This window comes from Oncorhynchus nerka, linkage group LG7 (assembly GCF_034236695.1).
Source record: "Oncorhynchus nerka isolate Pitt River linkage group LG7, Oner_Uvic_2.0, whole genome shotgun sequence".
Lineage (NCBI taxonomy): Eukaryota > Metazoa > Chordata > Actinopteri > Salmoniformes > Salmonidae > Oncorhynchus > Oncorhynchus nerka.
Window position 1 is genome coordinate 94,857,459 of NC_088402.1, and position 16,474 is coordinate 94,873,932.

Genomic DNA, 16,474 nt, shown 5'->3' on the forward strand with positions numbered 1-16,474 from the left:
GACTGGTATGGGGGGAAGAGAGAGAGAGAGACTGGTATGGGGGAAGAGAGAGAGAGAGACTGGTATGGGGGAAGAGAGAGAGAGAGAGACTGGTATGGGGGAAGAGAGAGAGAGAGAGACTGGTATGGGGGAAGAGAGAGAGAGAGAGAGACTGGTATGGGGGAAGAGAGAGAGAGAGAGAGACTGGTATGGGGGAAGAGAGAGAGAGAGAGACTGGTATGGGGGAGATAGAGAGAGAGACTGATGGGGGGGAAGAGAGAGACTGGTATGGGGGAAGAGAGAGAGAGAGACTGGTATGGGGGAAGAGAGAGAGAGAGACTGGTATGCTAGAGAGAGAGAGAGAGAGAGTGGTATGAGAGAGAGAGAGAGAGAGAGAGAGAGAGTGATATGGGAGAGAGGGAGAGAGAGTGGTATGGAGGGAGGGAGAGAGATAAGCTAAATAAATGACTACCTCTGATTCCTGTTCTCCAGGCATTGAGGATATGGAGAACTGGCATGGGAAGCCCATGCCTAAAGACCGGGCCGAGGAGGCCATTAAAGACTTGACTGCTCAGATTCAGAACCCCAACAACACCATCTGCCCCGAGCTACCTAAAGAAGATACCGCCCCCGCTGACCTCTCACCGATCAGCCTGCCCTCCCCGCCCAACTACAAGATTGGGGATAAGGTGAACCACCGTTCCTCCGCAGAGAGAGACACTCACGCCCCTGCAGAGAGGGGGATACGCGGTTAACCCCTCTCCTCTCTCCTCCCCAGGTGGCTACTCGTAAGGCGTATGGCGTGGCCTTGGCTAAACTGGGTCAGTCCAGTCCGAGGGTGGTGGCTCTGGACGCTGACATGAAGAACTCTACCTTCTCTGAGATGTTCCACAAGGCCTACCCTGAGCGCTTCATAGAGTGCTTCATCGCTGAGCAGAACATGGTGAGGGGAGAGGGTGTATGATAATGTAGTCTACCCTGAGCAGAACATGGTGAGGGAGGAGAGAAGATAGTGAGATGGATATACCACATATCTACAATACATTAAGTGTTCCCTCAGACCACATATCTACAATACATTAAGTGTTCCCTCAGACCACTACTCTACAATACATTAAGTGTGTTTCCTCAGACCACTACTCTACAATACATTAAGTGTGTTCCCTCAGACCACTACTCTACAATACATTTAGTGTGTTCCCTCAGACCACTACTCTACAATACATTAAGTGTTACCTCAGACCACTACACTACAATACATTAAGTGTGTTCCCTCAGACCACTACTCTACAATACATTAAGTGTTCCCTCAGACCACTTCTCTACAATACATTTAGTGTGTTCCCTCAGACCACTACTCTACAATACATTAAGTGTGTTCCCTCAGACCACTACTCTACAATACATTAAGTGTGTTCCCTCAGACCACTACTCTACAATACATTTAGTGTTACCTCAGACCACTACTCTACAATACATTTAGTGTTACCTCGGACCACTACTCTACAATACATTAAGTGTTCCCTCAGACCACTACTCTACAATACATTAAGTGTTACCTCAGACCACTACTCTACAACACATTAAGTGTATTCCCTCAGACCACTACTCTACAATACATTAAGTGTGTTCCCTCAGACCACTACTCTACATTTAGTGTTACCTCAGACCACTACTCTACAATACATTAAGTGTTCCCTCAGACCACTACACTACAATACATTAAGTGTGTTCCCTCAGACCACTACTCTACAATACATTAAGTGTTCCCTCAGACCACTACTCTACTACCACATATCTACAATACATTAAGTGTTCCCTCAGACCACTACTCTACAATACATTAAGTGTGTTACCTCAGACCACTACTCTACTATACATTAAGTGTTACCTCAGACCACTACTCTACAATACATTAAGTGTGTTCCCTCAGACCACTACTCTACAATACATTAAGTGTTCCCTCAGACCACTACTCTACAATACATTAAGTGTGTTCCCTCAGACCACTACTCTACAATACATTAAGTGTTCCCTCAGACCACTACTCTACAATACATTAAGTGTTCCCTCAGACCACTACTCTACAATACATTAAGTGTTACCTCAGACCACTACTCTACAATACATTTAGTGTTCCCTCAGACCACTACTCTACAATACATTAAGTGTGTTCCCTCAGACCACTACTCTACAATACATTAAGTGTGTTCCCTCAGACCACTACTCTACAATACATTAAGTGTGTTCCCTCAGACCACTACTCTACTACCACATTAAGTTAAGTGTTCCCTCAGACCACTACTCTACAATACATTAAGTGTGTTTCCTCAGACCACTACTCTACAATACATTAAGTGTTCCCTCAGACCACTACTCTACAATACATTAAGTGTTCCCTCAGACCACTACTCTACAATACATTAAGTGTTCCCTCAGACCACTACTCTACAATACATTTAGTGTTCCCTCAGACCACTACTCTACAATACATTAAGTGTTCCCTCAGACCACTACTCTACAATACATTAAGTGTTACCTCAGACCACTACTCTACTACCACTACTCTACAATACATTAAGTGTTCCCTCAGACCACTACTCTACAATACATTAAGTGTGTTCCCTCAGACCACTACTCTACAATACATTAAGTGTTCCCTCAGACCACTACTCTACAATACATTAAGTGTTCCCTCAGACCACTACTCTACAATACATTTAGTGTTCCCTCAGACCACTACTCTACAATACATTAAGTGTTCCCTCAGACCACTACTCTACAATACATTAAGTGTTACCTCAGACCACTACTCTACTACCACTACTCTACAATACATTAAGTGTTACCTCAGACCACTACTCTACTACCACTACTCTACAATACATTAAGTGTGTTCCCTCAGACCACTACTCTACAATACATTAAGTGTTACCTCAGACCACTACTCTACTACCACTACTCTACAATACATTAAGTGTTACCTCAGACCACTACTCTACTACCACTACTCTACAATACATTAAGTGTTCCCTCAGACCACTACTCTACAATACATTAAGTGTTCCCTCAGACCACTACTCTACAATACATTAAGTGTTACCTCAGACCACTACTCTACTACCACTACTCTACAATACATTAAGTGTTCCCTCAGACCACTACTCTACAATACATTAAGTGTTCCCTCAGACCACTACTCTACAATACATTAAGTGTTCCCTCAGACCACTACTCTACAATACATTAAGTGTTCCCTCAGACCACTACTCTACAATACATTTAGTGTTCCCTCAGACCACTACTCTACAATACATTAAGTGTTCCCTCAGACCACTACTCTACAATACATTAAGTGTTCCCTCAGACCACTACTCTACAATACATTAAGTGTTACCTCAGACCACTACTCTACTACCACTACTCTACAATACATTAAGTGTTACCTCAGACCACATATCTACAATACATTTAGTGTTCCCTCAGACCACTACTCTACAATACATTAAGTGTTCCCTCAGACCACTACTCTACAATACATTAAGTGTTACCTCAGACCACTACTCTACTACCACTACTCTACAATACATTAAGTGTTCCCTCAGACCACTACTCTACAATACATTAAGTGTTACCTCAGACCACTACTCTACTACCACTACTCTACAATACATTTAGTGTTCCCTCAGACCACTACTCTACAACACATTAAGTGTGTTCCCTCAGACCACTACTCTACAATACATTAATTGTTCCCTCAGACCACTACTCTACAATACATTAAGTGTTCCCTCAGACCACTACTCTACAACACATTAAGTGTTACCTCAGACCACATATCTACAATACATTTAGTGTTCCCTCAGACCACTACTCTACAATACATTAAGTGTTACCTCAGACCACTACTCTACTACCACTACTCTACAATACATTTAGTGTTCCCTCAGACCACTACTCTACAACACATTAAGTGTGTTCCCTCAGACCACTACTCTACAACACATTAAGTGTGTTCCCTCAGACCACTACTCTACAACACATTAAGTGTTCCCTCAGACCACTACTCTACAACACATTAAGTGTATTCCCTCAGACCACTACTCTACAATACATTAAGTGTTCCCTCAGACCACTACTCTACAATACATTAATTGTTCCCTCAGACCACTACTCTACAATACATTAAGTGTTCCCTCAGACCACTACTCTACAACACATTAAGTGTTACCTCAGACCACATATCTACAATACATTTAGTGTTCCCTCAGACCACTACTCTACAATACATTAAGTGTTACCTCAGACCACTACTCTACTACCACTACTCTACAATACATTAAGTGTTCCCTCAGACCACTACTCTACAATACATTAAGTGTTACCTCAGACCACTACTCTACTACCACTACTCTACAATACATTTAGTGTTCCCTCAGACCACTACTCTACAACACATTAAGTGTGTTCCCTCAGACCACTACTCTACAACACATTAAGTGTGTTCCCTCAGACCACTACTCTACAACACATTAAGTGTTCCCTCAGACCACTACTCTACAATACATTAAGTGTTCCCTCAGACCACTACTCTACAATACATTTAGTGTTCCCTCAGACCACTACTCTACAACACATTAAGTGTATTCCCTCAGACCACTACTCTACAATACATTAATTGTTCCCTCAGACCACTACTCTACAATACATTAAGTGTTCCCTCAGACCACTACTCTACAACACATTAAGTGTGTTCCCTCAGACCACTACTCTACAACACATTAAGTGTATTCCCTCAGACCACTACTCTACAACACATTAAGTGTATTCCCTCAGACCACTACTCTACATTACCTTACAATGTTGTTGTTTAGGTGAGCGTGGCGATTGGCTGTGCCACGAGAGACCGCACAGTGGCGTTTGCCAGCACCTTCGCTGCCTTCCTGTCCAGGGCCTACGACCACATCAGAATGGCCGCCGTCTCCGAGTCTAACATCAACTTGGCTGGGTCTCACTGCGGCGTCTCAATCGGTCAGTACTGTGTGGTCTGTCACCCCCCCCCCCCCATACCTCGACCAATCAAACTCTACTTCCCTTTCCCTCGACCAATCAAACTCTACTTCCCTTTCCATCGACCAGTCTCACTGTACTTCCCTTTCCTTAGACCAATCACACTGTGCTCCCTGTCCCCAGGTGAGGATGGCCCCTCCCAGATGGCGTTGGAGGACATTGCTATGTTCCGCGCTATCCCAACATGCACTCTGTTCTACCCCAGCGATGGCGTGTCTGCTGAGAGGTCTGTAGAGCTGGCTGCTAACACCAAGGTAAGAACCACACACCTGTTCAACAGTGAATTTTGGAGGCGGGGGGGCTAGCCCCATCCTGGACTCGAACCCTGGTCTAGCGACTGTCAACCCAACACCGTAGTCATTACACCAACAGATCCATGCCACTTGGCGAGGTCATCGGGTGTTGGGATTCTTGTTTCTACAATAGTTTGTTGCCATAGCAACTGAAGTTGTTAAGAGGCGTGTCTTGGTGCAGCTGTTTTTTAATATCAGGTACCAGAACACACAGGAATACATTCGTCAGCCTTCATAATAGCCTCTACATACAAGTCCACCTTGTAGATAAGACGCCACTATACAAATCCATGAGGAAATATACACATGAACTAAGCCTGGGATGCCTCTCTGTGTCTTGTCTATATATTTCAGGGAATCTGTTTCATCCGCATCACCAGACCAGAACTGAAGGTGATCTACGACCCCGACGAGAAGTTTGAGGTGGGCGTGGCCAAGGTGGTACGTCAGTCCGACAGCGACAAGGTGACCGTGATTGGAGCTGGAGTGACTCTGCATGAAGCTCTGACTGCTGCTGACCAGCTGGCCAGCGAGGGTAAGAGCGCCTCCTGGTGGCCTGGCAGGGTATTACACCACCAACTGTGTCCCTGGCCCTTATTCATAGGCTGTGTTTACACAGGTGGGACACGTCTGATCTTTGTCACAATTTGGACTTTTACATTTACATTTAAGTCATTTAGCAGACGCTCTTATCCAGAGCGACTTACAAATTGGTGCTTTCACCTTATGACATCCAGTGGAACAGCCACTTTACAATAGTGCATCTAGGTCTTTTAAGGGGGGGAGAAGGATTACTTTATCCTATCCTAGGTATTCCTTAAAGAGGTGGGGTTTCAGGTGTCTCCGGAAGGTGGTGATTGACTCCGCTGTCCTGGCGTCGTGAGGGAGTTTGTTCCACCATTGGGGGCCAGAGCAGCGAACAGTTTTGACTGGGCTGAGCGGGAACTGTACTTCCTCAGTGGTAGGGAGGCGAGCAGGCCAGAGGTGGATGAACGCAGTGCCCTTGTTTGGGTGTAGGGCCTGATCAGAGCCTGGAGGTAGTGAGGTGCCGTTCCCCTCACAGCTCCGTAGGCAAGCACCATGGTCTTGTAGCGGATGCGAGCTTCAACTGGAAGCCAGTGGAGAGAGCGGAGGAGCGGGGTGACGTGAGAGAACTTGGGAAGGTTGAACACCAGACGGGCTGCGGCGTTCTGGATGAGTTGTAGGGGTTTAATGGCACAGGCAGGGAGCCCAGCCAACAGCGAGTTGCAGTAATCCAGACGGGAGATGACAAGTGCCTGGATTAGGACCTGCGCCGCTTCCTGTGTGAGGCAGGGTCGTACTCTGCGGATGTTGTAGAGCATGAACCTACAGGAACGGGCCACCGCCTTGATGTTATTTGAGAACGACAGGGTGTTGTCCAGGATCACGCCAAGGTTCTTAGCGCTCTGGGACGAGGACACAATGGAGTTGTCAACCGTGATGGCGAGATCATGGAACGGGCAGTCCTTCCCGGGAGGAAGAGTAGCTCCGTCTTGCCGAGGTTCAGCTTGAGGTGATGATCCGTCATCCACACTGATATGTCTGCCAGACATGCAGAGATGCGATTCGCCACCTGGTCGTCAGAAGGGGGAAAGGAGAAGATTAATTGTGTGTCGTCTGCATAGCAATGATAGGAGAGACCATGTGAGGTTATGACAGAGCCAAGTGACTTGGTGTATAGCGAGAATAGGAGAGGGCCTAGAACAGAGCCCTGGGGGACACCAGTGGTGAGAGCACGTGGTGAGGAGACGGATTCTCGCCACGCCACCTGGTAGGAGCGACCTGTCAGGTAGGACGCAATCCAAGCGTGGGCCGCGCCGGAGATGCCCAACTCGGAGAGGGTGGAGAGGAGGATCTGATGGTTCACAGTATCGAAGGCAGCCGATAGGTCTAGAAGGATGAGAGCAGAGGAGAGAGAGTTAGCTTTAGCAGTGCGGAGCGCCTCCGTGATACAGAGAAGAGCAGTCTCAGTTGAATGACTAGTCTTGAAACCTGACTGATTTGGATCAAGAAGGTCATTCTGAGAGAGATAGCGGGAGAGCTGGCCAAGGACGGCACGTTCAAGAGTTTTGGAGAGAAAAGAAAGAAGGGATACTGGTCTGTAGTTGTTGACATCGGAGGGATCGAGTGTAGGTTTTTTCAGAAGGGGTGCAACTCTCGCTCTCTTGAAGACGGGAGGGACGTAGCCAGCGGTCAGGGATGAGTTGATGAGCGAGGTGAGGTAAGGGAGAAGGTCACCGGAGATGGTCTGGAGAAGAGAGGAGGGGATAGGGTCAAGCGGGCAGGTTGTTGGGCGGCCGGCCGTCACAAGACTCGAGATGTCATCTGGAGAGAGAGGGGAGAAAGAGGTCAGAGCACAGGGTAGGGCAGTGTGAGCAGAACCAGCGGTGTCGTTTGACTTAGCAAACGAGGATCGGATGTCGTCGACCTTCTTTTCAAAATGGTTGACGAAGTCATCTGCAGAGAGGGAGGAGGGGGAGGAGGATTCAAGAGGGAGGAGAAGGTGGCAAAGAGCTTCCTAGGGTTAGAGGCAGATGCTCGGAATTTAGAGTGGTAGAAAGTGGCTTTAGCAGCAGAGACAGAGGAGGAAAATGTAGAGAGGAGGGAGTGAAAGGATGCCAGGTCCGCAGGGAGGCGAGTTTCCCTCCATTTCCGCTCGGCTGCCCGGAGCCCTGTTCTGTGAGCTCGCAATGAGTCGTCGAGCCACGGAGCGGGAGGGGAGGACCGAGCCGGCCTGGAGGATAGGGGACATAGAGAATCAAAGGGAGGAGAGGAGGGTTGAGGAGGCAGAATCAGGAGATAGGTTGGAGAAGGTTTGAGCAGAGGGAAGAGATGATAGGATGGAAGAGGAGAGAGTAGCGGGGGAGAGAGAGCGAAGGTTGGGACGGCGCGATACCATCCGAGTAGGGGCAGTGTGGGAAGTGTTGGATGAGAGCGAGAGGGAAAAGGATACAAGGTAGTGGTCGGAGACTTGGAGGGGAGTTGCAATGAGGTTAGTGGAGGAACAGCATCTAGTAAAGATGAGGTCGAGCGTATTGCCTGCATTGTGAGTAGGGGGAAGGTGAGAGGGTGAGGTCAAAAGAGGAGAGGAGTGGAAAGAAGGAGGCAGAGAGGAATGAGTCAAAGGTAGACGTGGGGAGGTTAAAGTCGCCCAGAACTGTGAGAGGTGAGCCGTCCTCAGGAAAGGAGCTTATCAAGGCATCAAGCTCATTGATGAACTCTCCGAGGGAACCTGGAGGGCGATAAATGATAAGGATGTTAAGCTTGAAAGGGCTGGTAACTGTGACAGCATGGAATTCAAAGGAGGCGATAGACAGATGGGTAAGGGGAGAAAGAGAGAATGACCACTTGGGAGAGATGAGGATCCCGGTGCCACCACCCCGCTGACCAGAAGCTCTCGGGGTGTGCGAGAGCACGTGGGCGGACGAAGAGAGAGCAGTAGGAGTAGCGGTGTTGTCTGTGGTGATCCATGTTTCCGTCAGAGCCAAGAAGTCGAGGGACTGGAGGGAGGCATAGGCTGAGATGAACTCTGCCTTGTTGGCCGCAGATCGGCAGTTCCAGAGGCTACCGGAGACCTGGAACTCCACGTGGGTCGTGCGCGCTGGGACCACCAGATTAGGTGGCTGCGGCCATGCGGTGTGGAGCGTTTGTATGGTCTGTGCAGAGAGGAGAGAACAGGGATAGACAGACACATAGTTGACAGGCTAGAGAAGAGGCTACGCTAATGCAGAGGAGATTGGAATGACAAGTGGACTACACGTCTCGAATGTTCAGAAAGTTAAGCTTACGTAGCAAGAATCTAATTGACTAAAATGATTAAAATGATAGAGTACTGCTGGGGTAGGCTAGCTGCGTTGTTGACACTACCCTAATCAAGTCGTACCGTTGAGTGTGAAGTTTCTACAGTGCTGCTTATCGGGAGCTAGCTGGCTAGCTAGCAGTGTTGGTTACGTTACGTTGCTAGGAGAACGACAATAGCTGGCTAGCTAACCTAGAAAATCGCTCTAGACTACACAATTATCTTTGAAACAAAGACGGCTATGTAGCTAGCTATGTAGCTAGCTACGATCAAACAAATCACACCGTTGGGACTGTAATGAAATGAAATGAAAAAGTGATACTACCTGTGGAGCGACGCGGAATGCGACCGGAATGCGAAAGTTCTATTCAGTAGACGTTGGCTGGCTATTGGCTAGCTAGGAGTGTCTCCTACGTTAAGGACGACAAAATAGCTGGCTAGCTGACCTCGGTGAATTAAGATAATCACTCTAAGACTACACACTCTAAACTACACAATTATCTTGGATACGAAGACAGCAAAGACAACTATGTAGCTATCTAATACTACACTAATCAAGTCGTTCGGTTGAGTGTGATAGTTACTACAGTGCTACGGTAGCCGGTGAACGTATGCTAGCTGGCTAGCTGCTAGGCAGATAGGAGGGCGACGAAATACGATAATAACGCAATTATCACTCTAAGACTCCACACTCTAAGCTACACAATTATCTTGGATACGAAGACAGCAAAGACAACTATGTAGCTAGCTAACACTACACTAATCAAGACGTTCAGTTGAGTGTGATAGTTACTACAGTGCTACGGTAGACGGTGAACGTGTTGGACAGATAGGAGACGACAGATAGGAGACGACGAAATACGATAATTACGCAATTATCTTTGATACAACGACGACTATGTAGCTAGCTAAGAGGAAATTGCTAAGATTAGACAAATCAGACCGTTGTACTATAATGAAATGTAATGAAAAAGTTATACAACCTGCAGACCGAAGCGCGGATGCGACCAGATCGCTCCAACCCGGAAGTACTTGACAGTAATGGGTCTTCCTGACATTGTCGCTCAGAGTAGGACTGCTGACCTAGGGTCAGGATGTCCACACTGGGTACCCCCTGTATATAGCCTCCACATTGACTCTGTACCGGTACCCCCTGTATATAGCCTCCACATTGACTCTGTACCGGTACCCCCTGTATATAGCCTCCACATTGACTCTGTACCGGTACCCCCTGTATATAGCCTCCACATTGACTCTGTACCGGTATCCCCTGTATATAGCCTCCACACTGACTCGGTAACAACCCCCTGTATATAGCCTCCACATGTACTCTGTACCGGTACCCCCTGTATATAGCCTCCACATTGACTCTGTACCGGTACCCCCTGTATATGGCCTCCACATTGACTCTGTACAGGTACCCCCTGTATATGGCCTCCACATTGACTCTGTACAGGTACCCCCTGTATATGGCCTCCACATTGACTCTGTACCGGTACCCCCTGTATATAGCCTCCATATTGACTCTGTACCGGTACCCCCTGTATATAGCCTCCACATTGACTCTGTACCGTAATACCCTGTATATGGCCTCCACATTGACTCTGTACCGGTACCCCCTGTATATGGCCTCCACATTGACTCTATACCGTAATACCCTGTATATAGCCTCCACATTGACTCTGTACCGGTACCCCCTGTATATAGCCTCCACATTGACTCTGTACCGGTACCCCCTGTATATAGCCTCCACATTGACTCTGTACCGGTACCCCCTGTATATAGCCTCCACATTGACTCTGTACCGGTACCCCCTGTATATGGCCTCCACATTGACTCTGTACAGGTACCCCCTGTATATGGCCTCCACATTGACTCTGTACCGTAATACCCTGTATATAGCCTCCACATTGACTCTGTACCGTAATACCCCGTATATAGCCTCCACATTGACTCTGTACCGTAATACCCCGTATATAGCCTCCACATTGACTCTGTACCGGTACCCCCTGTATATAGCCTCCACATTGACTCTGTACCCCCCTGTATATGGTTGACTCTGTACCGTAATACCCTGTATATAGCCTCCACTCTGTATGTACTCTGTACCGGTACCCCTATAGCCTATACTCTGTACCGTAATACCCCCTAGCCTCCACATTGACTCTGTACCAGTATCCCCTGTATATAGCCTCCACATTGACTCTGTAACAACCCCCTGTATATAGCCTCCACATGTACTCTGTACCCCCTGTATATAGCCTCCACATTGACTCTGTACCCCCTGTATATAGCCTCCACATTGACTCTGTACCCCCTGTATATAGCCTCCACATTGACTCTGTACCCCCTGTATATAGCCTCCACATTGACTCTGTACCCCCTGTATATAGCCTCCACATTGACTCTGTACCCCCTGTATATAGCCTCCACATTGACTCTGTACCCCCTGTAATAGCCTCCACATTGACTCTGTAACCTCCACATTGACTCTGTACCGTAATACCCTGTATATAACCTCCACCCTGTATCACAAAGGTGTGATTTTTGTTTTATGTAAACAGGTTTTTATTTCATTTTCAAAGTGGCAAAAATGTCTACTTGTTCACTTTGTAATCTGAAGTATTGTGTGTAGATGGGAGAGAATTCAGACTTGAACAACTAAATGTAGTCGAGGGGTATGAATACTTCCCGAAGGAAATTTACCTAATGGATATAGGCCCTTTTGGTTTTAATAATATACCATCTAGAATTTATGCTGTTTGATCGAGACCTTGGTCTCATTGGTGTGTGTTTAGGAGTGAACATCCGTGTGATTGACCCGTTCACCATCAAGCCCCTGGATGCCGCCACCATCGTGGCGAGCGCACGCGCCACCGGAGGGAGAATCATCACCGTGGAGGACCACTACAGAGAGGGTGGGTGTTGAACTGTTCCAGCTAACTGTTCTTATCCAGTGTTTAACCCTTCGGTGGGGGGTGTGTTTCATCTTACCCCTGTGTCTTTCTTTGCCCAGGGGGTCTGGGGGAGGCGGTGCTCTCTGCAGTAGGGGAGGAGCCTGGCGTCGTCGTGACACGGCTAGCGGTGAACCGTATACCCCGGAGTGGAAAACCTCAGGAGTTACTCGACCTGTACGGCATCAGCGCCAAACACATCGTCCACACCGTGCGCCAGACCTTCGCCAACTGAGACGATCGTCTCATCGTTTGTCTCCCGAATGGCACCCTATTCCCTATGTAGTGCACTACTACTGACCCCGTTTCCTATTGGGCTAGTGCACTAGGTTGGGAATAGGGTGTCATTTGGGACATCTCTTTCCCTCAAGTCTGTACACTTTTACCAACTTCATCTTCTCCTTCTGCAGTCTGAGGGGGAAGAGGGTTTAAAAAACAACAACTTCTCTCCTCCCATCTACCACTAGTGTTAAACAGGGCTCTCCAGCGCCCCTTGTGGCTGTGCTGTGCGGTGTAGCGTTACAGCAGCAGAGCCGATAGGCTAGCTCTCAGCGGAGAGGGAGGGGTCTGAGTGATGACCATCCCAGAAGGGTAATATGCAGTAATGTTTCTAGATAACTCTTTACACACCTTAATGCAGCCTCGTTCTAATGAATCCTCTTTCCTTTCTGCTAAACTGTAATTGAGCATTAAGGCCTGGGGGGGTGTATATGACCAGTATACCACGGCTCAGTGCTGTTCTTAGGCACAACGTAACGCAGAGTATACAGCCCTTATCTGTGGTATATTGGCCATATATCACCCCCCCCCGCCCAGGTGCCTTATTGCTGTTATAAACTGCTGTTATAAATATAACCGTAAAATACATATACGGTCTGATACCAGGGCTTTCAGGACTCGACCACCCGGTTTCTAATCCTCCTTTCTCTAAGTGATGTTTAAGCATGGTGACTGTCGGGGTTCGTCCCGTTCACTATCTAGGGAACCGGGTGCCATCTGAGACCATCCTGGGTATAGAACGAGGTTTGTTTTGAGTTTGTCTCTGCACGGCCAGGCGACGCTGAACTATCAGTCGCTGTCTGTTATTGTTTTTCAAATGAAGATAAATGTAGATTTCTTTTCAGATCTTTGTTTCTTAGTTGGTCTCTTTTCATTCCAGCTGTTAACAATGTCATCTTTTCATCTCTTTCCACATTCCGGTGTGTTTTCATGGTTCCACATTCCGGTGTGTTGTCATGGTTCCACATTCCGGTGTGTTGTCATGGTTCCACATTCCGGTGTGTTGTCATGGTTCCACATTCCGGTGTGTTTTCATGGTTCCACATTCCGGTGTGTTGTCATGGTTCCACATTCCGGTGTGTTGTCATGGTTCCACATTCCGGTGTGTCGTCATGGTTCCACCTGCTTGGTCATGAACCTCTCCATAGCGCTGTTAGACACCATGCCAGCTGGACAGTTCCTGATTAACGTCTGCTTGTTGCTGGTCATAGCCTTAATTAGCAGTGAAACTGATGCAGGGAATTTACATTCAATGGTCTTGAGTTGTATTAAACTTAAATGACTTGTTGTAACACTGTTATATGAACTAATGTGTTCTTCTAGTAGGCTGATTGTGGTGAGTGTCTGTCTCGTGTTGCTTTCTGGGTATGATCTGACCCTAGTATCTCCACACAGTCATGTCTGTTGCCAGTCAACGGTTGGTTTGCATTGCCATGGTAATGCTGAAATAATAAACTACAACTTGACCCAATGTTACTTGTTTTTTAGTCTATAATTGTATTTTTACCTGGCCCAATGTGACTTGTTACATTTTCCCCAGTAAAACCCTGCAGGACAGTCAGCTTAGTCAGAACCACGTGGAACTGGTAAAGCCCTGCAGGACAGTCAGAATCACGGAACTGGTAAAGCCCCGCAGGACAGTCGGAACCACGTGGAACTGGTAAAGCCCCGCAGGACAGTCGGAACCACGTGGAACTGGTTGGCCCCGCATTGCCAGTGGTACCATGCTGGAACTGGTAAACCCCAACAGTCGGAACCAATGGAACTGGTAAAGCCCCGTCAGGACAGTCAGAACCACATGGAACTGGTGAAGCCCTGCAGGACAGTCAGAACCACGTGGAACTGGTAAAGCCCTGCAGGACAGTCAGTTTAGTCAGAACCACGTGGAACTGGTAAAGCCCTGCAGGACAGTCAGAACCACGTGGAACTGGTAAAGCCCCGCAGGACAGTCGGAACCACGTGGAACTGGTAAAGCCCCGCAGGACAGTCGGAACCACGTGGAACTGGTAAAGCCCCGCAGGACAGTCGGAACCACGTGGAACTGGTAAAGCCCCGCAGGACAGTCGGAACCACGTGGAACTGGTAAAGCCCCGCAGGACAGTCGGAACCACGTGGAACTGGTAAAGCCCCGCAGGACAGTCGGAACCACGTGGAACTGGTAAAGCCCCGCAGGACAGTCAGAACCACATGGAACTGGTAAAGCCCTGCAGGACAGTCAGAACCACGTGGAACTGGTAAAGCCCTGCAGGACAGTCAGTTTAGTCAGAACCACGTGGAACTGGTAAAGCCCTGCAGGACAGTCAGAACCACGTGGAACTGGTAAAGCCCCGCAGGACAGTAAAGGTTTTAGATCTGTCCACCAGATTACATTTTCCCTTGTGGAGACACCAATACGCTGGATTTGGAGGGAATCCTCTAAAGTATGAGAAGGTACATGGTAACCGTTGCGTTAAATAGTTTAAAAGTAAACGCCTCTGTTTTCTATCGAGGGATTACATTTCGGGTAAAAGACGGGGCCTAGTGAAAGCCTACACCCCTTTCACAGTTTGCTGCATTAATTATCTAAAAAAGGATTTCTGTCCTACAGATCTTGATTTTTTTTTTAGCTCCACATTTTCAAAGTAAAAGTTTTTTTTTTTTAAGAGAAATTTAAGCTGTCTCGATTGTCCAGATTCAGATGTAGTATTGATTGACGATGGATCCACAATGACAAGAGTGAGAATTATTACACTACATGTGGACACTGCAATACAGACGTCCTGGAACGTACCCTGTCTCTACACCCATATATAGACAGCAGTATGTGGACACTGCAATACAGACGTCCTGGAACGTACCCTGTCTCTACACCCATATATAGACAGCAGTATGTGGACGCTGCAATAGACGCCCTGGAACGTACCCTGTCTACACCCATATATAGACAGCAGTATGTGGACGCTGCAATAGACGCCCTGGAACGTACCCTGTCTCTACACCCATATATAGACAGCAGTATGTGGACGCTGCAATAGACGCCCTGGAACGTACCCTGTCTCTACACCCATATATAGACAGCAGTATGTGGACACCGCAATAGAGACCCTGGAACATACTGCTGTGTGGGTGTGGAGACGGTATGTGGACACCCCTTCAAATTAGGGGATTATATTTCAGCCACACCTGTTGCTGACAGGTATAGAAAATTGAGCACAAAGCCATGCGATCTCCATAGACAAACATTGGCAGAAGAATGGCCCTTACTGAAGAACTGAGTGACTTTCAACGTGGCACCGTCACAGGATGTCACCTTTCCAACAAGTCAGTTCATTACATTTCTTCCCCCGGTCAACTGTAAATCCTAATTTTGTGAAGTGGAAACGTCTAGGAGCAACAACGGCTCAGCCGTGAAGTGGTAGGCCACACAAGCTCACAGAACGGGACCGCTGAAGCACATAGCCCTTAAATGACCTCGGTTGCAACACTCTGTTCCAAACTGTCGGCACAAGAACTGGTCGTCACGAGCTTCAAATTCTTATTTCCCTCATTTAAAATACAAAATCAATTTTTGACATGTTTTTTCTGGATTTTGTTATTCTGTCTCTCACTGTTCACATACACCATTACAATTATAGACTGATCATTTCTTTGTCAGTGGGCAAATCAGCAGGGGATCAAATACTTTTTCCCCCTCACTGTACGAACCTTGTCGCTGATTTAATGTCAAGCACGAGACTGGGCTCCTCAGGAAGCAATCATTTGCATGATGAGTAGTAACGGTCCAATCGGAGCAGAGCCTGAAGGAAGGAACCCATTTGGTTATCAACATTGATTCAAATGAAGTCATTATAAAGGGCCTATCCTTTTCAATGAGCACCTTTTTTAAAGTTTCTATAACGTCACACTTCTACAGTTTTTACCCAATCAAACACACCAGCACATTATCGACCAGAACAAACCACACACAAAAGCCTATTCAATGTTAAAATTATAACTTTATTTTTTTTCCCCCCCATACAAATGTTCATTTGATAACAGACTCATTTTGGCTCCCAAAATGTAATCTTGTAAAGCAATAGAGTTTTAAATTCCATCAAAGT

At 47.3% G+C, this 16,474-nt stretch overlaps 1 protein-coding gene across 1 annotated transcript in view; it reads left to right on the plus strand.

Moving 5' to 3' along the window:
- The window catches only part of LOC115126505 (transketolase-like), a 28,360-nt gene extending 14,494 nt beyond the window's left edge, over positions 1–13,866 (plus strand). Inside the window, exons 7-13 of the mRNA XM_065021007.1 lie at positions 472–668; positions 758–922; positions 4,854–5,010; positions 5,173–5,303; positions 5,697–5,877; positions 11,961–12,080; positions 12,179–13,866. Coding sequence (XP_064877079.1) covers positions 472–668; positions 758–922; positions 4,854–5,010; positions 5,173–5,303; positions 5,697–5,877; positions 11,961–12,080; positions 12,179–12,351 — 1,124 coding nt within the window. The 3' untranslated portion in view covers positions 12,352–13,866. The remainder of the gene's footprint in view (positions 1–471; positions 669–757; positions 923–4,853; positions 5,011–5,172; positions 5,304–5,696; positions 5,878–11,960; positions 12,081–12,178) is intronic.
- The last annotated feature ends 2,608 nt before the right edge of the window (positions 13,867–16,474 follow it).